General features: G+C 37.4%; 4 protein-coding genes across 4 annotated transcripts; 3 read left to right on the plus strand and 1 right to left on the minus strand.

The window, feature by feature from the left end:
- The first annotated feature begins 3771 nt into the window (after positions 1–3771).
- Positions 3772–7185, plus strand: LOC126784466 (protein ROLLING AND ERECT LEAF 2-like). The gene is made up of 4 exons (XM_050509927.1): positions 3772–4720; positions 5455–5678; positions 5773–5996; positions 6089–7185. The coding sequence occupies exons 1-4, from the start codon at positions 3772–3774 to the stop codon at positions 6930–6932; spliced, it is 2241 nt and encodes a 746-aa protein (XP_050365884.1). The 3' UTR covers positions 6933–7185.
- Positions 7186–8104: 919 nt separating this feature from the next.
- On the minus strand, positions 8105–9942 carry LOC126783627 (uncharacterized). Its single transcript, XM_050509131.1, has 3 exons — positions 9597–9942; positions 8876–9224; positions 8105–8462 (listed from the first exon to the last, which is right to left on the minus strand). The coding sequence occupies exons 1-3, from the start codon at positions 9924–9926 to the stop codon at positions 8287–8289; spliced, it is 855 nt and encodes a 284-aa protein (XP_050365088.1). The 5' UTR covers positions 9927–9942; the 3' UTR covers positions 8105–8286.
- Positions 9943–17308: 7366 nt separating this feature from the next.
- On the plus strand, positions 17309–17990 carry LOC126784012 (uncharacterized). Its single transcript, XM_050509526.1, has 2 exons — positions 17309–17398; positions 17517–17990. The coding sequence occupies exons 1-2, from the start codon at positions 17309–17311 to the stop codon at positions 17988–17990; spliced, it is 564 nt and encodes a 187-aa protein (XP_050365483.1).
- Positions 17991–18371: 381 nt separating this feature from the next.
- On the plus strand, positions 18372–22479 carry LOC126783112 (uncharacterized). Its single transcript, XM_050508515.1, has 12 exons — positions 18372–18730; positions 18876–18982; positions 19099–19167; positions 19276–19330; positions 19615–19662; positions 19769–19923; positions 20404–20642; positions 20932–21022; positions 21337–21465; positions 21564–21717; positions 21974–22068; positions 22158–22479. Exons 1-12 carry the CDS (start codon positions 18430–18432, stop codon positions 22341–22343), a joined length of 1629 nt encoding a protein of 542 aa, XP_050364472.1. The 5' UTR covers positions 18372–18429; the 3' UTR covers positions 22344–22479.
- The last annotated feature ends 724 nt before the right edge of the window (positions 22480–23203 follow it).

Below are 23203 nucleotides of genomic sequence, written 5' to 3' on the forward strand. Positions count from 1 at the left end.
TATCCCTTTAAATCGATTATACTCTAATAAAAGAATATTCCATTTTAGAAAAAAAATAAAAGAATCTTATCAAAAGTTTTCATCTAAATATAAATATTGTAGTTACCACACATATTTCAAGCATATTTTCATAAATTTTTATTTTTAAATTGTATTTTAGAAGCATTATTGTGATGAAAAAGAAAAAATGATAAAAAGAACTAACAAAATTTTTTATAACAATTTAGACTTTTGATTAATAAGAATATGATTGTTTTTCATTTAAAATGACATTTTTATATAATTTTAATTGTTGATGTGTCAATATGATATGTCATGTCACGTAGAATTACGGCACCGAATTTGACGTCATATTATGGCTCCTTAGCTTAGTTTATAGGAGAGGAGACTCTAGGTCCATAACTCCACGATTTTCTTTTCTCGTATAGAACAACCGCATGTCTTTGACTATTTGGTAGTAAATACAGTTGAGCTCTTTAAGCAGAGACTTTGAGGTATTCCCTAGATCCTCGGGTGTTATTCTCAATCAAATGTTTCATAAAATACTGGTTGTGGGAATAGAAGCATATGTTGGGAACTCACTGGAAACAAATTTGGAAATGGTTTAAAACAAAAATCACATTCTGATCCAAGTGTTTAACATATATGCAGAGAATATGAGATACATAGTTGACTATTGTACTGAAACATATTTACCCTTCTAGATATACACTTCCATAGAACAGTTCTAATCAACTAACGTTGTAGTAAGATGAAAAAGCACACATTTTCAGATTTCTAATCTTTATTCAGATACATTCAAGGGAAGCATATGATGCTGGGAGTGACTAGATGGCCTGCCAAGTTCATGTGGAACTCAGATCAGAGCTGGCATGGCACACTCATTGCATATTGGTAGTGTGGCACCAACCTGGTCCAAACAGGGTAATTCTTTTTCTTTATGTTACACACTCGCACACCCGGTAGCCCGATACTATAAATCCTTGAGAATATATTCACTTCTTTCACTTCCTAGTTATACTATTATCACATTTTGGCCTTGAAAATCCAGACATATCAAGTTGCACAAGAGTAATCGTTCTGAAGCTCAGCAGAGACTTCAATTTCAGATTCTATAAGATTCCAATGCATATATCAATTGTCATTCTCAGAGTAATAGACAATTCTGCTTGCAACCAAGTGAACCAACTACTTCCCAACTTTCATACATTAGCACAGAAGTCTTTCAACACAGTGACGGATCTAGGATTAGAATTCTGTCTAGGTTAGTTAGAATTTTTTTTTTAAGGTTTGGAACCCAATTTAATACTCATCTGAGGAGATTTTTTTTCCTATTGACACTTGTGAAAGTGTAGAAATATAAGAGGAAATAATTTCAAGTCTTTTCTGAAAATGCTAAAATGTTCATTGTTTAATAAAATATTTAAAGAAGGAAGGTGAAGAAAAATGGGAAGGAAAAAAAACATGCAAGGTAATTGAAAATTATGTAATTTAACTAAAGAAAGATATAAATGATAAAAGAAAGAATAATATAGAAAAAATGTATAAAAACCAAAAAAATGTTTGTACAATCGAAACTTTGACCATGGAGAGAGAGTAACAAAAAAGTTAGACAGATTGCCAACTAACCAAGATCCTTTTCATTAGAACCATACATCTACTTGTATCTATACAAAATTTTCATATGGGCTACAACCTATATACCCTACAACATGCATCCGCCGTTGAAGCAACCTAATCAGCCTTTCATAAAATTTGTGTTGGTTGAAGTTAACTCCCATGCTGGATTCCAACAGAATTGATAAAGGTAATTATCTTCCAATTATGTTTAGAATTTTAATTACTTTGATAGTGTTACACAAAAAATGATAAACAAGACTCATTCATAGTCATCGAGGACAGAGTTGAACACTTGAATTGTTGAAATAAAAAATAAAAAATAAAAAATAAAAAAATCCCTAATTCAAGTATTATAAAAGCATATATTACTCTTAAAAGAAGAAGAAGGACAACAAAGACATGACAAAAGCAACTCTCTGATTTGTGCAGTGGTGAGACCACCCTTTTCTGTTTATTTGCCGAGTTTGACGAGACTCCTCTTTTTACTCACCACTCTCTGTCACTGTGGAACTTTTTTGTTTTAATCAAATAAGAACTTCGTTAATAATGAAATTACACTGAATTTAAAGCCAATAAGTAGCTACTATTGAACTTCAAATTGAAAGTCCATCCTGAGTCCTGACACACTGAGGGGTAACAACCCGACTCAAATTGAGATAAAACTAACTAACAAGGCATTTATACCGAATCGAAATATGATTGTGAATCACCTTTAGATAATGTAAGATACCGACGACAAACTCAAAGAAACTAGCTAGAACTAAAATGGACACTACTATAGCAGAAAAAAAAAACTGTAGGCAACATCGACAACCGATGTGTAGCGTCAAAACCACCTTGGTGCACCACGGCTTTATAAACTCAACCTTACTTGTGTCTACAATAACTCCCCACCCAAAGTCCTCAAGACCAGCATTTGATCGACCCAGTCGACACTAGTTGTAAATGGAGCTTGACCAACTTAAGCTGCTGACCTCTCAAACCTGAGACTACATAACCACAATCATTGGACGATAATACTATTATCCAACAACCAATTACTCATAACTTTGTCACTATGGAACTTAAAACATGTGCTTGTTTAATGGTTACCACGACTTTATAAACTCAACCTTACTTGTGTCTACAATAACTCCCCACCCAGAGTCCTCAAGACCAGCATTTGATCGACCCAATCGACACTAGTTGTGAATGGAGCTTGACCAACATAAGCTGCTGACCTCTCAAACCTGAGACTACATAACCATAATCATTGGACGATAATACTATTATCCAACAACCAATTACTCATAACTTTGTCACTATGGAACTTAAAACATGTGTTTGTTTAATGGTTCAAGACCTCTCATTTTCTCATTTTTAGTTATTTGTTTGTGACTCACCTCACTCTGGTTTGCCCATCTATTTAGATTAATGACACTTATTTTAGATTAATTGAGATATAACCACAGTTATATATATATATTAACAACAATAATTTTTTTTTCTAATTTTACATTTAACAAAATTTTAAAGTTTAATTTTTCTTACAATTTTTCAGATTTAGAGTTTTTTAATTATCACAAACTCTAAAAATTCTATAACCATAAACCATAAAGTCTAAACCCAAAATTCTAAATTTTTTATATATAATATATTAATTATTCAATTGAAGGTAAAAATAAATTAATAATACATTTCAGAATTTTAAAATTAATTATAGTCTACCATGATAAATGAAAATAACACGTATCATTAATTTAAATAAGTGAGCAAATTTCCGACAAATTTACTAAACTGTCTCTCTCTTTCTCGAGCCCCAATCTTCTCTCTCTCTCTCTCTCTCTCTAAACCTGTCTCCAAAAACATCAACTGTTGTAGGAGATGAACTGGGATTTAGCTCTCACTGAGCTACATACATTTCTAGAGGGTTGAGAAGGTCTAAAATTTTATTCAAGAACTAAACTTTCTAGTTTGTTTCTGTCAAACCCAGTTCAGATAACACCACATTCTCCAGTTTAGGCTGAACCCCACTTCCTTTTACCCCAAAAGAAATCCCAGATTCCTTCAAAATTTCACCTTTCTCACTTTACTAAACTAGTTCTCTATTCTTTTGGTTTCTTTTATCCCCCAAAACCACAAAAGCCTCCAGCTTTAGAAGAAGAAGAGCTAATGGGGTGTGTAGCTTCAAAGCTAGAGGAAGGAGTAGTAGTAACAATCTGCAAAGAGAGGAAGCGCCAGCTGAAGCTAGCAGTGGAGAAGAGAAATGCACTTGCAGAAGCACATTGCAAGTATTGTCAAGCTTTGTGTGCAGTAGCTGCAGCTGTTAACCTCTTTGTTTCTCGCTACTCTTCACCACCTTCACCTTTCCTCATCACATTTTCGCCACCTTCTCCTCCTCGCCAGTCTCATTCTCACCCTCAGCTCACTCATGACAATGTGATCACCAACCCAATGTTCCTCCAGCAAAGGCCTTCTGAGTCGACTCATGAAGCCATTGCCTGCGATTCTTGTGCTTCTTCTTCTTCGACGTCCTCGGAATGTTCCGAGGAGGAGAGCAGAGTAGTGGAAGAACATAACCAAAATGAGCCAAGAACAGGGGAGAGAGTTGAGAGAGTAGAGAGAGTAGAGAGGGAGGAGCATGATTTTGGGTACTTCTATATGCAAATGCCGCAAGTAATGCCATCACCCCAAGGAGAATTCGGATGGGATTTCTTCAACCCTTTTGAGGGGGTAAGGCCGGAGGTTATAACCGGGTACAGGAGGAGGTCCGAAGAGGATTTAAGGGCGGTGAGGGAGGAGGAAGGGATACCTGAGCTTGAGGAGGAAGGTGAGAGAGAAGTGGAGCATGAGAAGAAGGTTGTGGTGGTGGAAGAAAAGAGGGGTGTGGAGAATGGAAATGAGGGTGAAGTGGTGAAAGTAATGGATGAAGGTAATGTGACTCAGGGGGAGACTAGAGGGCTATCTGTGATTGATACACCAGCTGAAGGAAGGGAGCTTTTGGAAGCATTGAAGGACATTGTGGACCTTTTCTTGAGGGCTTGTGAGTCCGCAAAGGATGTCTCTAAGATGCTTGATGCTAATAAGGTTCAGTTGCAGTCTGGTTTGGAGGAAATTAAAGGTTGGTGCTTATATCTGTGCTTATCTGCAAGGTTTAATTTCTTGTTCTGGATCTGTAAAGGTTTTGGTGATTTTTATATCACTTGTCTTCATGTTTTACTTCAGCATATGCAGCTAATCAAAGATTACATTCACATTCTGGGTAAGCATAATTCATGGTTTGATTTTAATGACTTATTTGTCTTTCCAAGTGCTTATGTTTTCCTTTGAGTTATGATTGTCTTTTAGTCCTTAAATTTTGTTCACAATTTAGTAGGAGCAACAATGGTAGGGTATTAGTTCCAAGAGTTGGCATTTTTCTCTTAATTTTTGTTATGTGATTTCATGCTGATATGTATTTTACTGCCCAAGGTTACAACCTAAACTATCTGTTCTTTGAACTTTATTGAACTTCAAAGATAGTTCGCAGATTCGCCAAAGAAAATAATATAGATTTGCCAAAAGAATTTCTCCCTTTCAGTTATTCCCCACTATGGTTCTTTTTCTCTCATCTTCTGAAAAGATATTGGGTTCAGTAGCTTTATGTCTCTTTTCCAGAGATTGTATTTACCAAATTCCAAATCCAAGCTACAAATCTTGTAGTTTAGAAAAAAGTAGGAACAATTTTTTAAATGATCGTCGTCCTTTCATTTCTGTATCCAAGTTTCATTCTCGAGTAACGGTAATCAGCCTTTATACTCTGTTTCCCTATCCATCTATAGGTAATAATAACTCACTAATTCTATGTTAATACAGAGAACTCAACAAAGCTTAATCAAGCTATATCATGGCATTCCACTTCATTATCTAAGGCGTCATCGGGTAAGAGTCTTGTGACAGCCAGCTCCAAAAGTTCTACAATATGGACGGAGTTTAGCAATGATTTTTTCGATGATTATGGAGGAATGGATTCTGGAAGTCACTCACTTACCCTAGGAAGGCTATATGCATGGGAAAAGAAGCTCTATGAAGAAGTTAAGGTAAGCTGGTCACTCCTCCAAAGTTTAGCTGCTAGTCAAGCAAATTCGTGTTCCTTTTGTTGCACTAATGTGTCCGAGTGTTTGACATTTGTAGGCGGGAGACATGACACGGAAGCTTTATGAGAAAAAATGCTCACGTCTTAAACACCAGGATGTCAGAGGAGATGATGAACTGACCACAGACAAAACTCGAGCTGCAGTAAAAGATTTATACGCTAGGATCATGGTTGCAATTCGGAGTGCTGAATCAATCAGCAAGAGAATCCAGATTCTGAGGGATGAAGAACTGCAGCCCCAGATTGTTGAACTGTTGAAAGGGTATGCAAGTTAACAGATACAACTTAAGCAGTCTCCCAAATTAGTTTCACTTAGGGTTTCATCAGTATTCATTTTCCTTATATCTTGTGCAGCTTAATGCGCACCTGGAAAATTATGTTGGACTGTCATGAAACCCAAAACAAGATTCTTGTCCAGGTAAAATCGTTTGCCGGTTCCACATTCGGAAAATTCTGCAACAACTCCCACCGGCTTGCAACACTGCAGCTCGAGGCTGAGCTTTTGAACTGGCATGGATGCTTTGCCCAGTATGTTGCAGCACAGAAAGCATATGTTGAAGCTCTCCACGGTTGGTTGACCAAGTTTGTGGCCCCTGAAGAGAAATTTTACTCAAAGGGGAGGAGTTCAGCTGTGCCATATGGGGTCAATGGCCCCCCATTGTTTGTGATCTGCCATGACTGGTTAGCTTCCATGGAGAAATTACCCAATAGGGCGGTGACATTTGCTTTGAAAAGCCTAGCAAAGGATGTGAGGGCTCTGTGGACTCAGCAAGGTAAAGAACAGCAACAGAAAAGGAAAGTTGACAGCCTAGCAAAAGAGCTCGACCGCAGAATTCTGGCATTCCAGAAGTCAGAGAGCAAGCTACTTGAGCCAAAGCTTACAGAGCATAAATCTGAGTCGGACATGGATCATTGGAGTGAGCTCTGTCAAGGGAAGAAGGATCAGCTGGACATGTTTAGAAGAAAGCTTGATATAGAGAGGGAAAAACACCAGAACTACATGCAAGAAACTCAGCGGATCACTCTAAATGGATTTCAAACTGGGTTTTGTTCAGTTTTCAAGTCCCTAACCGAGTTCTCCCAGGCTTCTCAGAAAATGTACAGTGATCTCGTGACCTACAAGGAAAGTGTTGATAATGTTGGAAACCCATCCTATATAGAGGGTGCCAAGGTTGAAGAAGAGAATGGCAGCAGATGACATGCCAAATTTTCAGAAATTCGGATAGTTGATTGTGTATCTTGATTTGTATATATTGTGCTGAAGCAGCTCGCTAAGACACAATTATTTATGTTTTAAGGGTGACTGGGTAATTGTTTCAAAATTGTCTCCAACAAACAATTTTAGTAAGATTCTTAAATTCCTTTGATGAGTTTGATCTTCCTGGACAATAATATCAAAAGCCTGTAGTGGTTGCACTAGTGCACTCAGGTTCTGGAAATAGGAGAATCTTAGTTGTTAGTGCCCATATCTTTTGGAAGGTGGCTCAGGAAACCCTAAAAGTTTGGCTCAATGACTTGGTAAAGGATCTTGAGAATCTCCTCAGAGACTAGATCCCAAAACTTAAACCGGATATGAGTGAAGAAGCCGTTAGCTCTGGCTTCAGAAATGAGGTAACCATTACTTCCACTCTAAAGTTGCTTAAGTTTGCAGAGAAGTTCAACAACTAGGGATATCTTTCACTTGCAGAAGCATGATAATTTGACCAAGACTAGTTTTAGTGTTTTACACTCGAATATCTTCCCAGTATCGTTCATGGTTAAGTTGGCCCAACTTGAAAATCATTATGCAGCCTACCAATGATTCTATCTGCTAAAAGCCAATAAATCAAACTTGTCCCACTTTTCTACTCCACCACTGACTACAATGTGTGGTTATAGTCCAGCCACAAATTCTCAAAGGGAGTACCAAGCAATTAAAACACTGATTATATTAACTTAACTTGGGATCCAACAGAGTTTTGAGGACAGTAGATCTCAGGAAACGTAGTTCATCAAGGCATCCATGGATGACAATAGCTTACACATTAAACTTATATAGATTAGTACTGGACCAAGTCCAGAAGGTTAACAGAACTTGATTGGCTTAATATGAAGCATGACCGGATCTCGGGGAGTCAGAATTCTTCTTCTTAAACCTCCTACCCCTATTCTTGTTTTGATAAACTAAATCCCATGCCCCTATTGATTTTCAAGAGTAGAGCATAACAAATTAAAAGCTAAAACTGAAAAAATTTATGTAAGAATTCTTAAACCTCAGAAAAGGGTGGAACTTGGAAGTTAAAACGATTTAAAGTGAAAAGGGGTTAATTTTAAAGAGTGGAGAGAGAGAGAGAGAGGTGCAAGTGAACTGAGTGCTGCTGATCACTTAAAAATGTAAAAGCTTTATATAGACCTCAGAATGATTAAGTTCCATAACTATCTGTTGTTAATTTTGTACAGCATGCAGTGATACACATCCTACCAAAAAAAGCCTTGGGTCTGATCATGACAATGAATACTTACAGATTTCACCATTTATGTCACAGTTACAAATTTTTCTTAGTTCTACACTTCTACCTCAAATATAGGGAGACCAATAATTGCGAGAAAAGAATAAATTCGCTTACTACAGCAGCAGGGGAGTGTATGCCAAGAAATGGAACAATGTCTACTTGCAGCCAATTCTCTACTACCGAACCAACTACTGCACCAGCTGCAAGTCCCCCTACAGTTATGATAGTAGCCTTCCCTGCAGAGATAACAACAGATCACTCCAAAGTACCTCAGACTAGAAAACACACACTGACAGAGGGTTGGGTATACATATTTCACAATCCTTTCAAATAGCACTACGCAATCATGTTCTTAATATATAACTGTAAAATGTGATTATTGTCCTCAATATAATACATGTCAAGTTAATAGTGAGAAAACATTAGATACTTCACATCAGATAACTACTGACACCAAGCACATAATTGGATCCATCATTATTATATTTGAGGTAGAAAACCAACCTAACCAAACAACCCCATGACTTTCATGATCTAGAAACCATACATAACACTAAGAAATGGTTGGAAGTAAGGAGTTCATCACATAGAAACTAATGCCTTGAATAAACATACAATAAACGAGATTTCATAAGGAAAAAATCCATACCTAACTTAATATTCTTCTTGGTCATGAAGTACAAGGAAGCTCCAAAGCTACCAGCCAGAATCAGTCCAGGGACATCAGCCCCTCCATATGGCACAGAAGAAGTCGAAGTTCCATTAACATAAGTCAAGGCCATCAAAGCCCCATACACACCAGCTTGTACACCCAAATCACTTGTCGACGGTGTTTCAACTGCAAAAGGTGGATTCTTAACACTAGCCTGCAGCCACTGAGGCATTGGAGGAGCATTCACCGGCTTTACATCAGCATATCGAACACTACTATTTACAACTTTGCCGGCTCGCCGCTGAGTCAAGCTTCTCATAAGTAACATATCGTACGCAGCCTCAACCTAAATACATCATCACACTGCTAAGCAAATCATATATAAAGCCAACAAACACTAGCCATAACTCGCAACCGGTCAGTGATTACTAAAATCCATTATCCCTAGCCAGTTGCGAACATAAAATCGACGCTTCTTGCAAATCTAATGGTCCTAACTCAGCTCAGTGGCACAATCAATATAATCTAACACTCTGTAAATATGATCTAATAAAGTAAAATCCACTCCACATTTACTATTGTAACTTCAAATCTAGACTTACAGTAACTCAAATTTCACATTAATCACTAAACTTCGTATCAAAATTAATTTAATTTCTTAAATTTCAAAACTCCTGGTTCAAATTTGAGCTCAAAAACGAAGGTGAGGTTTCTAAACCTGAGCAATCGCCTCCTGGTCATCCTTACAGGAAGCGACGATGTTTTTCTTGGCGCGAAGAATCTCATCGAACGACGCGCCGTCGGCGACGCCGAGGAGCTTGAGCGCGTTCTCCACCGACATCTCGAACGGGACGGAGTCGTCGGCTCTGGAGCTGGCATGGACCGCCGGAGCTAAGGGGCGGCGGGAGAGGACGATTGAGCCTCTCCAGAGCTCGAATTGCTCGTCGAGTTTACGGATGCGCGCCGGGCCGGGACGGCGGAGCGGAGGGCGGGGGAAGGAAGAGCCGGCGGAGAAGCGGTTGGGCCGGACGGAGAGAGTGGCTGCCATTTTTTAATTTGGGGGGGGGGGAGAGAAATGTGAGGCTGGATTCAGTGTTAAGCGATATAAAGGAGGGGATTGGTCAGTTGTTGGACTCGTGAAACGGCTTCGTCCATTTTTGTTGGCCATTTTTTATATTTTAAAATTGTTTTTTATAGACGAAATTAGGAAAGTCATCCATAATTGTGGACCGTATAATGACATGTCATCGTAATAATTGGGGTCATTTTGTAATAATTTTGTATTATTATTGAAAAAAAAATTATACTAATACCAAATTACAAAAGATTACCAATAATTCGAAAGAAATGAGTTGCGTTTTTGGCCATTAGAGGGGTTTTAAGGTGCCTAATACCTTTCAAAGCATCTCTTATCGTTTCTAAAATTAGATCAGTACGTACAAGTACAATGTGCTCAATATTATGTGCGTATGAATGACGAATCAAACAGATACTTCATTAGATACTTCATAGATTTTTCATACACTTATATCTCACGATAAGTTTTTGGCTAAATTAGAAAAAAAAGTATCATTTCTTATCATAAATTATAAAAAGATCACAACTTATTTTTCAATTATAAAAATGTCATTTCAACTGACTAGAAATTAGAAAATAATCAACAAACTTAAAACCAACTTAGAAAATAGTAACTTTTTAAATATTTTCCGAACAAGTTTACAATTTCTTCTTCATCTTCATCATCTTTTTCATTCTTCTTCTAATTCGGCCATAACTTTGTCATCTAATGATGAATTTGAGGGTGGTTGGTACTGTTGAAAAGATATATCTCACATCTTTCATTTGATACCCTACTCACTCTAACCGACCACCGTACAAGGCGCAGCAACCTTCGTAAGGGGTTACCGCGATCAATGACGGTGCTCTAAGCAATTCCGGTGAAATCTGAGCTCAAGGTTCCATAAATCCAGTTATTATCTTCATTCTGAGCATACTCATACCAATTTTTTTTGAATTTGAATATAATTTTGCATATTTAGACATTTTCTCTCGGCATGTCACACATTCTGTCACACTACCTATCACATTCGTTGTCACACTTGTTGTTACACCCACTGACCACTATCACATTTTCTGTCACACTCGTTGTCACACTGCCTATCACATTAACTACCGTTGTCACACAACCTATCACACCCACTGTCACATATGATGTCACACTACCTATTACACCCGTTGTCACACATGCTATCACACCCGTTGTCACACCTACTATCACAAATTTGTCATACTTGCTTTCACACTACCTATCACACATGCTGACACATTGGTTGTCACATTCGTTGTCACACCCGCTGTCACACCCGCTATCACACTGTTTTAAAAAGGCTAAATGAAATATGTTCTTTTTCTACATATGTTTAGAAAGAACTTTCCTAAGTTTCAATTTTTGAAAAATATGAGGATAGGCAAAAATACCAACCAATTGAAAGGATAAGTTCAATTGAAAGTTTTTGTACTATATTGTGATAAGAAGAAGAAGAAATAAGAAGAAGAATGACTAGTAAATAACGAACATTTGTCTATTATGTTCACATTGGAAGTTGCCGCATTTATTATATAAATAGGATTGCTTCATTAAGGTATGTCTCATCTCTTTTTGAGTGTATCCTGAAATAAGTGGATCATCGTCTTCTTGCAGCACAAAAAACTTGGTTGTCTTTATGCATGCATATAATGTCTAACATTTCAGGCAAATTTCTAACCGTATTATGTCACTAGCTTTTCATGACTTGAGAGTTAGGAGATTTTCTAATTGCATGTCAAAAGAACCATAAAACTACATTTGCATGTTGCTGCAGTACTGATGTAAAACTAATAGTAGCTTATTTAAAATAGAAAAACCAAATTGTGGTTTTTTGGTGTTCCTTAAGAATGTATGTATACTTTAGCTTCATCAAAGATTTCATTTGATATGTTTCTCATTCTAATGGATTCTTAAATGTATCTGAATTTCATCTTCAACTTTGTGGATTGTCTCAAGGTTTTTTTGTCTTCTTTTGAATGAAATGGACAAATCACTAAATTAGTAGTTAGTACCATATGCACATCACTCTAAGATAGTTGTTTTTGCATGTGCTATGTCTGTTTCTGTAATGACCCGATTTTTCGGGATCATATTATATGAATTTTTAGAAATTAATAAACTTCGTAAAATTAATAACACGCATTTGTTTCGCTTCACGACGTTATCGAAATCGAAAACGGAACCGTATTCGGAAAACTAAATTAGAAAAAACGTTACGTTTCCGCGACGCGCGAATCGACTTTTTCTCCGTCGCTCGTTTCCGAAAACTTTCTTCACGAAAGTTGTAGAGCTCATCGATACGAATTCGTGGATACATCACGTGTTCTAATCGGACATCGTATGTGAAAGTTATTAGCGACAGAAGTTAGTTTCCGATTTTGGAAGAAGTATAAAATGAAATTTTAGGGAATTAGGGTTTCCAAAAACAAAAATCCTTTCCCCATTCTCTCTCGCCTCTCCCCGCAGCCTCTCCTCTCTCTCTCCCTGACCCTCCCTCTCTCTCAATAATCGTCGCCGGCGATCTCCAAAACCAGGCCGCCGTGGCTCTCACCGCCTGCCCCAGAAGCTCCATGTGGTCCACCGTAGCAACCCTCGAGCTAGACACGCCTCCTCTCACCGCCGTGAAGCCGCGACATCTCGAGCCCTCCTGTGACTTCCTCCGCCATCCAAGCTCGTCGCCGGTGAGACCAGGGCACGAGGGATAGCTTGGCACTCTGATTCGCACCCCTGGTGCCACCAGCGAGATGATTAGAGCTCAAATCGCATCGCCGATGCTCAATTTCGACTCTGCCGGTATGTCGAGCTTCTCCGGCAACTCCCGTCCATCCTAGGGCTTCACATAGGTATGGAAAATGCATTTAGATGATTGTTATGAGTGATTGTGTGTCGTTTGGGAGGATTTGTGGAGGAATTGGGAGAGAATCGGAGGAGGAGGAGGAGGAAAGTGAGCACCGCCGCCTTAGGCGGTGCGTGAGGGAGTGTGAAGAGGGTAGGAGGCGGCCCTAGGCCGTGAGAAGGTAGAGGGGAAGAGAAGAAAGAGACTCGAGCGGCGGTAGGCAAGCCACGCGCGCCAGTTTGAGTGGCGCGTGAGCTCCACGCGCTACCATTGTGGGGAGGCGCGTGAGTGTCACGCCCGGCTGCCGGAGGTGGCTTGTGAATAGTAAATTTCAAATAGTAACTTTTTGTGAAAAGTGATTTTTGTACGGTAAATGTAAAAAGTAAATTACATACAGTAAATGTAAAAGTATTTTACGTACAGTAATTGTAAGTAATTTTTAAAAGGTAAATCGGTGATTAGTATTTTCTGACAGTATTTACTATGATAGTAAATTGGTGTACATACATACGTAAACAGTACGTATATGAAAAGTAATACATAAGCAGTACGTATATGAAAAGTAATACATATACAATACGTATATGAAAAGTAAATACGTATCAAGTACGTATATGAATAGTAATACATGAATTGTAAATTCGTAAAAACCGAAAATTGCTGAACAGTAAAACAATAGTATTGTTTCGGCATTTGAGGTTTTACGTAACGCTTCTAAATCACTTCCTATCTATTCTAGGTGATCGACACAACAAGTAAAGTATTCGCTTGCATAATTGTGGAAATTACGCTAAGGAACATAAGGTGTGTAAAATCTCACAGTGACGAATCTACCCTTAGCGGAGATTCATAATTACACTTATTTTAGAAAATCGAACTATGATATGTATATGATATAGTGGGTTGTGTCTGTGTATAATTGGTAAAATCGATGCATATATATGAGTTGCTATATTATATACTGTCATATTCCCGTTTTCAAATAGGTTCATTTATGGCATTGATATTTATTTATTTGAGCATGTCACTTGGTTTTGTACGATAACATGTGAGGATTGTTTTATACGTGGTTTTAACTTGAGTTATATTAAAATGTTTTTGTTGTCTTCGGACGTGTTGGCATGTCGGAACCTAGCCTTGGCCATGTGACATTTACGATACAGTTAGAGCTCTAGTCTGTTTCCCGATGAACTGACATGAGAGGTAACAAATGGGTTACCGACTTATGAGTTCCCATGTTGTTGGATATTGGGTAACAAGTGGTTGCTAAATGTATGGCGGCATACTAACACGAGGGGTAACATATGAGTACCTGAGTCTCATGAGTACCCGTATTATAAATGTATTCGGGTAAACAAATGGGTTGCCCGATTCTCATGAGCACTTATATTTTCAAATATTATTGGACAAGCAGATGGGTCGTCCTGTGACTCATGAATACATTTATAATTAAATATTTTCAGCATTTTTCTTTTGTATTTATATGCGAGTTATATTGTTGTTTTACTCATACGAGCTGCAAAGCTTACCGGGTTTGTGTTTACAATCCGGTGCACCTATTTGATGGTGTATGTGATAGTTATGCAGGTGTGGATTAGCAGAATTGACGGACTACTCTGAAGACGTCGAAGTTTATTTATTTATTTTGTGGTGAGGATTGCGAGGATTTTACATTCCCCTTTGAATTAATGTTTAAATTTTAAATTAGTTTTGTTATAATTCATTCGACTGAGTTGTACTATGAACTCAGTAATGATACGCTGTGACGATAAGATAATTTCGATTTATTGAGATTGTTTTTGAGTTTTCATTGCTTCGATTTTCGAATTTCATACTTGGAATTTTCGAGGTTGTGACAGTTTCAATACATATTATTGGTTATATGACTTTGAGTATAGCTCATGATCGTACTTGATGGTACAGTAGTACAGTTAAGTAGTTAACACTACACTAAACCATATGTTGTCAACTTCACTATTCTTCATATTTATACATTAATCATCATAAGCAAGCCAAATTATAAACGATGCTGCAGATTAAAATAATGTCCCTCTCATGCTCTATTTGTGCTACCACAGTAGCACCCTATACTGTTTATTCTGCTTCCTTTGCCAAACACAACTTAGTTTTCATTTACTGGCAGTTGAAGCAAAGTAAATTAATGGTTTTACCATCATTTCTGCTACCTTTAGCATTCTATTCAGAATCCCTCTGTCTTCCACTAATGGTGATTCCTAAAATAAGACCTTTTACAAAAACTGGTTGACGGGAGAGTAACATGTGAAATTTGAACATTTACTGAGCTGCTGGATATTACTTTTCCATGGCTCATACTGCACAAGTACAATTGAACATCAGTGTTATTGAAATGCATGTAAGAGTTGAAATCCAAAAACAACAGCCAAAATTGACTAACTATTAATTAGAAACTATTACCTCAATAAGACAGAGATTTTAAGAGTTGAAACTCTGAAGCATTTGCTTCTGTTCTTTTAGCATAGAAAGGTACCCGAGTTTCCCAGAAACATATGATAAACCATGTGTATCAATACGGTAAGCGACAGTCTGCATTTTTGACCAGCCGTGAAAACTATTCTTTTTTAGGTATGAAGTTTTGGAAACGAAGAAAAAAAAACTCCTAAACTGTGTTGAACTAAAAATACAACTAGGATTAGTTTTAAAATACAGCTAGCTCATGTTAGTAGAGATATAAGGCTTTACTAGGAGGCTCAATATAGTTACTTTCGTTTCCAGACTTTTATGCTTCGTTTTTGAATTTGTCATTCAGTTTACATAAAGTCATCAACTGAACTTAATAGATATGCTGAAGTTTCAATTTGTATCAATTGTACTAATATATATATTAAAGTTTAAAGAACTTTTGCCTAATCTAATATTCTTTTGGTGTATAATATTTAAATGTAGTTTCTACATTTCGTCTTATCTTCACGTCGAGGATAATCAGCGGTGTTCTTTGTTTGTGGCTTCCTCGGTAGGTACTTCAATCTTTATTCTTTTTTTCTTTCTCAGTTCTGAGTAGAGTGATTTTAGAATTTCATTGGGAATCAACAAGCTAATATAGATCCTGCTTGCTGAAGTAGTTATATGTACTTGCTAATCGGTGTGCCTCCGACAGTTGAACAAGCTTTGTGATTAAATTTTGGTGTTGGGTTTTCATCCAATAAGATAGAATTGCTGCTCATTTTATTATGTTTCGTTCTATTCTATTTGTTTTACTTTTTTATTCTTTTGTGGGAATTGGGAAGACATGACTGTAAATGGCTTCAAGTTATGAATTCATCCAGTAGAGCTTCCTATTTTTACAAAGAAGCTTATGTAATATACTTAATATAACTATTGATATATAGTTTTTGTGCTTGGTTCTTCTCTGTAACTTTTGCTACTCTTCCTATATTCGATGTTGGCCTTCATTTTGTTTTTTCTTCTTATTCAATCAGGTGTTGGTGATCTCTGATGTTGTATGATCATGATCATGATCCATTTCTATATTTTATAAAGATGGATATATTAGCATAATGATGTAGGAGAAAAATAGAAGTTAATATTCCTTTTATCCTTTGTTCAAGTGAATCATGAGAAACTTCAAATAAATGAACTTGATGCACTTTTAATAATGTAAAAAAAAATGGTCTCGATCTTATTTGTACAAAAGGAATTTTTTTTATTGCACTTTTGGTCAATGCTAATACTCAATTTTTAGTCCATGCCAATATTGAATTTTTATTTTCAGTTTTAGTTATTTCTTCCTAATTTTACTTTCATATTACGCAAACTTCATTGTAAAACGCGGGCTATTTTCTAGTATATATATATATATATAATATTAAAACATATTTTTTATGTTTTTACAGGCGATATATAAGAGAATCGGATTTAGATTTTCAAGTTGAGAACAAAATCAATTGCACCCCAAACTGAATGACTCCAGATTACAAGGCTGGGCCTCCTCCTCATTGGTAAGTCTTGGGTTCGTCTTAAATTATTGTTACGAAAATCCAGAATTAGTAGATTTCTGAGTTTTCGGATTATCGAGTATGGGTTTAAAGTAGAGAACTAAGGTGATATTGATATGGATTTGTATCCCACAACTGAACTGATCTGTCAGATACTGTACTACTTTCATTGGCAGCATCACTCAATTCATTAAATTTGAAACTAATAGAATTGCAATAATGTGTTATCGAGTATGTTCAATCAATAGGTTAAGTAAGTACAAGATTTTTCCTGAGAGTAGTTTGGGGACTCAATTTCTTTCTGCAGTTTCACGAGATAAGAAAGAATTAGATGAATCAAAAAATTTGAGCTTTGGTAATTGTTGTCATTTGGTACTTTTCAAGTTTTCTGTATACATGGATTAGTAATAGCTTTAGCTTTTCATTTACAGTTGCGAATTGCTGCACAAGAGAACCATATCGTAGACTTCTGGCAGCTGTTTCTTTAGGCTTTCCTTACCTGCCTCCCCATTCCTGCATTACAAAACCAGATTATGGATCTGGCTCCGATGAAGCGCGACATTGACGACCTCATATCCCAATTTTCTGCTGCCGATTCGACTCGCTTTGCCCATATGAAGCAAGTATGGCTCTGCAAAAAATTCTCCTACATCTACAACGCCCGTCCCACCTGGACCAACTCCCTCGCCCTCTTCATGCAGTCCCTCTACTCCCACTCAATCCGACATCTAATCTCTTCAGCTTCCTTGTCACCAAGACTTGGCAGTTGGCGGCCTCTATTGCCTCTACTGCCTCTACGAGACTCAGCCTTTCAAAATCTACCTCTCCCTCGAGGAGCTCAAGAAGCTCCGGCAGCTCGTGGCCGACGCGAAAGTCGAGGGCGTGGTGGTGAAGCGGGTGCTGGAGAAGAAGGTGTTTCTGTTCGGGTGCGTGGAGACGAACGAGGGGCTGAAGGGGAAGGTGGATCAGCTGACGAAGCTGGAGAACGCGAGGATTCGGACGGCGTGTGAGAAGCTGTTTGGGGATGGGAGGATTGAGGAGTTTAGTCGCATGGATTTGGGGGTGGAGGTTGATTTGGGGAAGGTGAGGCAGATGTGTGGGGAGTATGCGGAGTTGAAGAGGGTTGCGACAGAGGAGGGTGGGGATGAGGAGATGAAGGGGGCTGAGGGAGGAGGGAAGGAGATGGTCGGGGAAGATTGTCAAGGAGTGGGATGAGCAGAGGGGAGTGTTTTATCGAGAGATGGGAGTGAGTCAGAAAATGTATGAAGAGGAGGAGAAGCAGCGGCAGCAGCAAGAAAAGAAGAGGAGGGAGAGGATGGTAGTTTCGACAAGGAGCTCGAGCAGATGCTCTCTGAAATCTGAAGCACAGGCAGGGAGCTAGTCAACACAACTAAGTAATAATGAGACACAATTCCGAACATAAATCGTCACGTGGTAAACTTTGCCGTAAAATTTGAAAGAAAAAGAAATGCAAACTGTTACTGTTTTTATTGCTGCTGGGTGGGTCCAACTGCAACTCAGCGGGCGTTGGCGCCACAAATCGTTACTGGATATGTGTTAAACTCCATCAAGCCCCCAAACCATAAACGTCACCAGTCCGCAAAGAATTATAAAGCAGAGGCATGTTACTCTAGGTGATCTAAATCAGCTCGATATGTCGTTGGCATCTTGTTTGAAATTCCCTCTAACACTACTCCCGATTCCAACGACACCGCGTTTCAGTCACAGATACCCAACTGGGTCATCATCTTCTCGTCGCAGAAGAGCCTCTGCTCAACAACTAGAGCTTACAGTCCCTGATGATGGACCAAACGACGGCAAGAAAGTAAAGAAGGTTGTCGTCGTTGGGTCTGGCTGGGCTGGCCTTGGCGCCGCCCACCACCTCTGCAACCAGGGGTTTGATGTTACTGTTCTTGAAACTACTGATACTTGTCTTGATGATGTGGGTATCCATGGTAATTAATCATCAACTTCTGTGTTTAGTTATTTTGTTACTCTTTAGCGTTTAGCGTTTACTTGACTGGTTTTACCAACCCGTCGTATATCATTTGCCCATTTAGTTGATTCTGATGATTTATGATACTGCTTTGGAATATTTAGGTTATTGGTATCCCTACCGGAATATATTCAACCTTGTTGATGAGCTGGAGATCAAACCGTTCACTAACTGGATGAAATTTGCACAATATTCAGCAGAGGGATTAGAGGTAATCAACATATGCATGTGTTGAATAAGAGGATCATAAGCTTATTATTAGATGTGTTAAAGGAGTTAGGAATGTTTTTTTTTTGGTCTGAAAAAAGAGTTAGGAATGTTGTGCAGGTTGAATTTCCGGTATTTCAAGGCCTTCCTCTGTTGCCAACTCCTTTGGGAACCTTGTACCATTCAAAGGTGTATGTTATTTGCTTTGTACTCTGAATGCCATATTTCTAATTCCAGTGGAAATGTTTAGCAGCCTTGTGGTGATGAATGAGTCAATACAATGTGCATTTCCTGCAGTTTGTTCAGTTGCCGTTGGTTGATAGATTAACTTCACTTCCTTTAATGGCAGCAGGTATAGTTTCCCTGATTGGTTTTGAACTTATTTGAGGCTTGATGAGCAAACCAATTATTTGCTAAAGGATCTTGTAGAAAATCTTAGTGAGCTCTCTTTCTCACTAATTTATTTTCAATCGAAATGCTACTTATTTATTTTAATTGTTTTATATGAGAATACAAATACTGATTGTCGTGTAGAGTTGCTTGTAGCATGTGTTGGGTAAATGTTTGAAGGCATTTCATCTAATTCAATCATGTGAGTCATGCTCTTGTCAACTCATATGTACATTTTCATTGCAGTAATCGACTTTGACAATACTGATACAGCCTGGAGAAAGTATGACTCAAGTAAGGATCTCTATCACTAATTCACTATTAGTAAGTTTCAGCATTTGAGTAGATAATTATCATATATGTCAAATAGACTGAAGTTATTTAGAGATTTAACTGATAGTTACTGCAAGGGAGCTCTGTAAGCAGTTTGGCTGTTCTGAAAAGCTTTATCAGAAAGTCCTAGCACCATTGCTTCAAGTGGGTCTGTTTGCACCGGCAGAACAATGTAGTGCTGCTGCTACTCTGGGCCTTCTATCCTACATCCTTGCTCACCAGGTCTGGCAGGTTTTCATTAGTATTCAGAATCATTTAGAAAGTTCTTAAACTGTACATTAGTTTTATCTTAGTGGATCCTACCAATAGTCATAGGAGTCCCACAATGAGATTCTGACATTAAAATCCTACCATCTTAGGAAAACAGAAGACCACAGCGAACCATCACCTGAGTGAAAAAAAAATCATGGATCTCGTAAAGCATCCTCTCTGATGTCCTGTGTCTGTGTGTATATATCTATACTTGCATATGTTATTTTCCGTATTCCAAATACCACATAAGTCTCTACTTTACTTGTACAGGATTTCCTTATAATTAATAAGATTTATATATAGTACAGTTTGCATGAAATTATCGCTTCTGTTTCATTATTGTAATAAGTTCGCTAAATATGTCCATTCAATTGTCACTCTGTCAGTTGTTTCTGTAAGTTATCCTTCCTGATCAATGTAATCTTATATTTTTTCCGTCTTTTATTTCAGAAAGATTTTGATCTAGTATTGTGTCGTGGAACAACTAGGGAAAAGATTTTTAAGCCATGGAGGGAGTTCATGACAAGGAAAGGTTGCAAGTTTGAGAAAGCTGCAAATGTTACGGACCTTTTGCTTAATGAGGACACTGGTTGTATTTCTGAAGTAGTTTGTGGCAAAGAAATGTATAGTGCTGATGCAGTTGTCCTAGCTGTTGGCATCTCCGCGCTTCAGAAACTTATTGAAAATAGGTAGTTTGTTAATGAATTTCAGAGTATTTTATGCAAATATCTACAATCCAATGTTTATTTCAATTACTTGTAATCAGGCTTTTCAAAACAATTAGTTTTACATGACATGACAGTGTTACATTCATAGTGAAAATAGGTCTGTCCTGACTATCATTCACATAGGGTAGAGCCCATGATAATTACTTTAGAGCCAAAAAATGTATAAGACTGTGAAGTGCATGTTAGTTCTTCAATTAACCCCCATTCCTGCTATTTCTACCTTAATTGGCAGTACTTGAGTTCTGTTTAGTGCAGTGTTGTGTACAAGGGAGGAATTTGTCAAGGTCTCAAACCTAGCTACCATTGATGTACTCTCAGTTAAAATCTGGCTCGATAGGAAGGTGAGTAAATAAATTTTAATTTAACATCAGATTCTTTTACGTCTAGATCAGTTTCTTCTCTACATATTAACTTTTTCACCTGTATGAAATGGGGTTACTTTATGAGATTTCGACGAGCCAAACGAGACTGAGCATGTCATTTGACTCCGACATATTATTTCCACTATGTTTTAGTTTTGACATATGTTCCAATATCTACTTTGATAATAGGAATTTTGATACAGAAAGTAGTTTTTATAAAACAAGTCAGTTGAGGGTACTTTTTCAGTCATAATTTGACCGAGCTGATTCTTTGTTGTGTACCACATAATCAGGTCACCATTCCAAATGCAAGTAATGCTTGCTCAGGATTTGATGATTCATTCGGGTGGTCATTCTTTGATTTGAACGCAATTCATGATGACCACAAAGATGGTACAGAAACAGTGCTACAAGCTGATTTTGTGAGTATCAATGCTCCTGCTTTTCTTCTGATTTTTGGATGATAAATGCAATATAATTCGGAGTTTAACCGGACTTTCTTCTGTCCATATTCTTTCAGTATCGTGCCAATGAGTTGTTATTACTGACAGATAAGCAAATAGTTGCCAAGGTGACATCTTACCTATCAAAGTGCATCAAGGACTTCGATAATGCTACAGTGATAAATAAGGAGATTGGAAGATTTCCAAAATCGTCGACTCATTTCTTTCCAGGTATCCAACTGTATTCATTGCAAGATCCATGGCATTGTTTTATTGGACTTCGATTGTTCAGGCTACCTTTTTGATATGATGCCTATGGAACCCCAAGGAAGTAATGATTTCATATACTGGTATAGTCTAGTACAGACAGTAAAATTATTTGAATTGGAGTGAACTGTAGCTACATGTTTTGTTCATAACACCACTTTCACACTTTGTGCTGATTATTGAGATGCAACTTCTTTTTGTGTTGTTCCTCTCTATATAGGTTCATACAAGCACATGATTCGTGGGTCTACATCTTTCCCAAATTTGTTCATGGCTGGAGACTGGATTATAACCCGACATGGTTCATGGTCACAGGTTCGATTCAAATACATTCGTTTCTTGTTAACCACATGAGATCTTTGTTCATAAAATTTCATTAATCTTGGAAAAACTTATGTCAACAGGAAAAATCTTACGTCACCGGTCTTGAAGCTGCCAACCGTACAGTGGACTACCTTGAAGAAGGAAGCTTTGCTAAAATTATACCTGCTGAGGAGGATGAACCACACATTCAGACACTGCGTAGCCTAAACAGAAGTTTTAATGACATCAAAGCTCAATTTCCGTTATCTAGTTATTTCCTCCAGTGAACTTGTAGTTTGGTTATTAAAAGAAGAAGAGGAAATTTAAGATCGGACTCGAAGAGATTCAAAGCAATACTAGAAGGAAGACGAAGAAAGTAATTTGAATGTGAATTTCCTTATAAAGCAAAGATTTTCGTGTTCAGGATGACAAAGAAATGTGTTGTATCAACTCAGCTTCGTCTGTCTCGATCTCATTAATTATAAGCCAAACTGTGTCATCTGTATAGAATTATCAATTTATCATATATTCATATTGATCTACTCATGCAAAATCACTTGATAAAGCACCAATTCAAAAACGATGTGCTTTAGTGGCGTAGTCAGAAACATAATTTAGGAGGGTCAAAGTTTAAAAGTAGACATAATGTAATAATTGGAAAATTTTTACCAACTCTAAATTAAATAGAGCTCTATGGGGAGAATAATTCATTCGCATAAAAACAAAAGAAACTTTCATATTAATTAATTGTTGAAAAAAATACATATATCAATAAACATATATGTGTACACAAAGTATATATGAAATATTATAGATTAATTGACTAATGATGATAAAAATCTTAAGAACTGTGTGGATATTGGAAAATTAGGGTAAAATTACTTAATCATATGAATTTAACTTTATGTCAAAAGGGTCAAAATTCATACTAAAATCAGTAAAATATATATATTAAAGTGCTAATATCTAATATTTCAACAAATTATACTAAAGTTTAAAATTGAGAAGGGTCATTGGACCCTCTGACCCTAGTGTGGCTACGCCAATGATGCCCCTCCCATTCACCCAAGAATGACGAGATTAACCTCGCGCGCAACCGATGATATACTGTTATTATATCTCCTAACTTGTCTATGTTGATCACAAA

The sequence above is a fragment of the Argentina anserina genome, chromosome 2 (genome assembly GCF_933775445.1).
Source record: "Argentina anserina chromosome 2, drPotAnse1.1, whole genome shotgun sequence".
Lineage (NCBI taxonomy): Eukaryota > Viridiplantae > Streptophyta > Magnoliopsida > Rosales > Rosaceae > Argentina > Argentina anserina.

Excerpts from the sequence above, each read along its gene's own strand:
- LOC126783627 (XM_050509131.1), bottom strand. The coding sequence starts at position 9,926 with ATGGCAGCCACTCTCTCCGTCCGGCCCAACCGCTTCTCCGCCGGCTCT. Across the intron at positions 9,225-9,596 it reads ACCAGGAGGCGATTGCTCAG|GTTGAGGCTGCGTACGATAT; the intron begins GTTTAGAAACCT and ends TGATGTATTTAG. Across the intron at positions 8,463-8,875 it reads CAAGAAGAATATTAAGTTAG|GGAAGGCTACTATCATAACT; the intron begins GTATGGATTTTT and ends TTATCTCTGCAG.
- LOC126783112 (XM_050508515.1), top strand. The coding sequence starts at position 18,430 with ATGTCGTTGGCATCTTGTTTGAAATTCCCTCTAACACTACTCCCGATT. Across the intron at positions 19,168-19,275 it reads GAACCTTGTACCATTCAAAG|TTTGTTCAGTTGCCGTTGGT; the intron begins GTGTATGTTATT and ends CATTTCCTGCAG. Across the intron at positions 22,069-22,157 it reads GACATGGTTCATGGTCACAG|GAAAAATCTTACGTCACCGG; the intron begins GTTCGATTCAAA and ends TTATGTCAACAG.
- LOC126784012 (XM_050509526.1), top strand. The coding sequence starts at position 17,309 with ATGGATCTGGCTCCGATGAAGCGCGACATTGACGACCTCATATCCCAA. Across the intron at positions 17,399-17,516 it reads GCTTTGCCCATATGAAGCAA|CTTCCTTGTCACCAAGACTT; the intron begins GTATGGCTCTGC and ends TAATCTCTTCAG.
- LOC126784466 (XM_050509927.1), top strand. The coding sequence starts at position 3,772 with ATGGGGTGTGTAGCTTCAAAGCTAGAGGAAGGAGTAGTAGTAACAATC. Across the intron at positions 4,721-5,454 it reads TGGTTTGGAGGAAATTAAAG|AGAACTCAACAAAGCTTAAT; the intron begins GTTGGTGCTTAT and ends ATGTTAATACAG. Across the intron at positions 5,679-5,772 it reads AGCTCTATGAAGAAGTTAAG|GCGGGAGACATGACACGGAA; the intron begins GTAAGCTGGTCA and ends TGACATTTGTAG.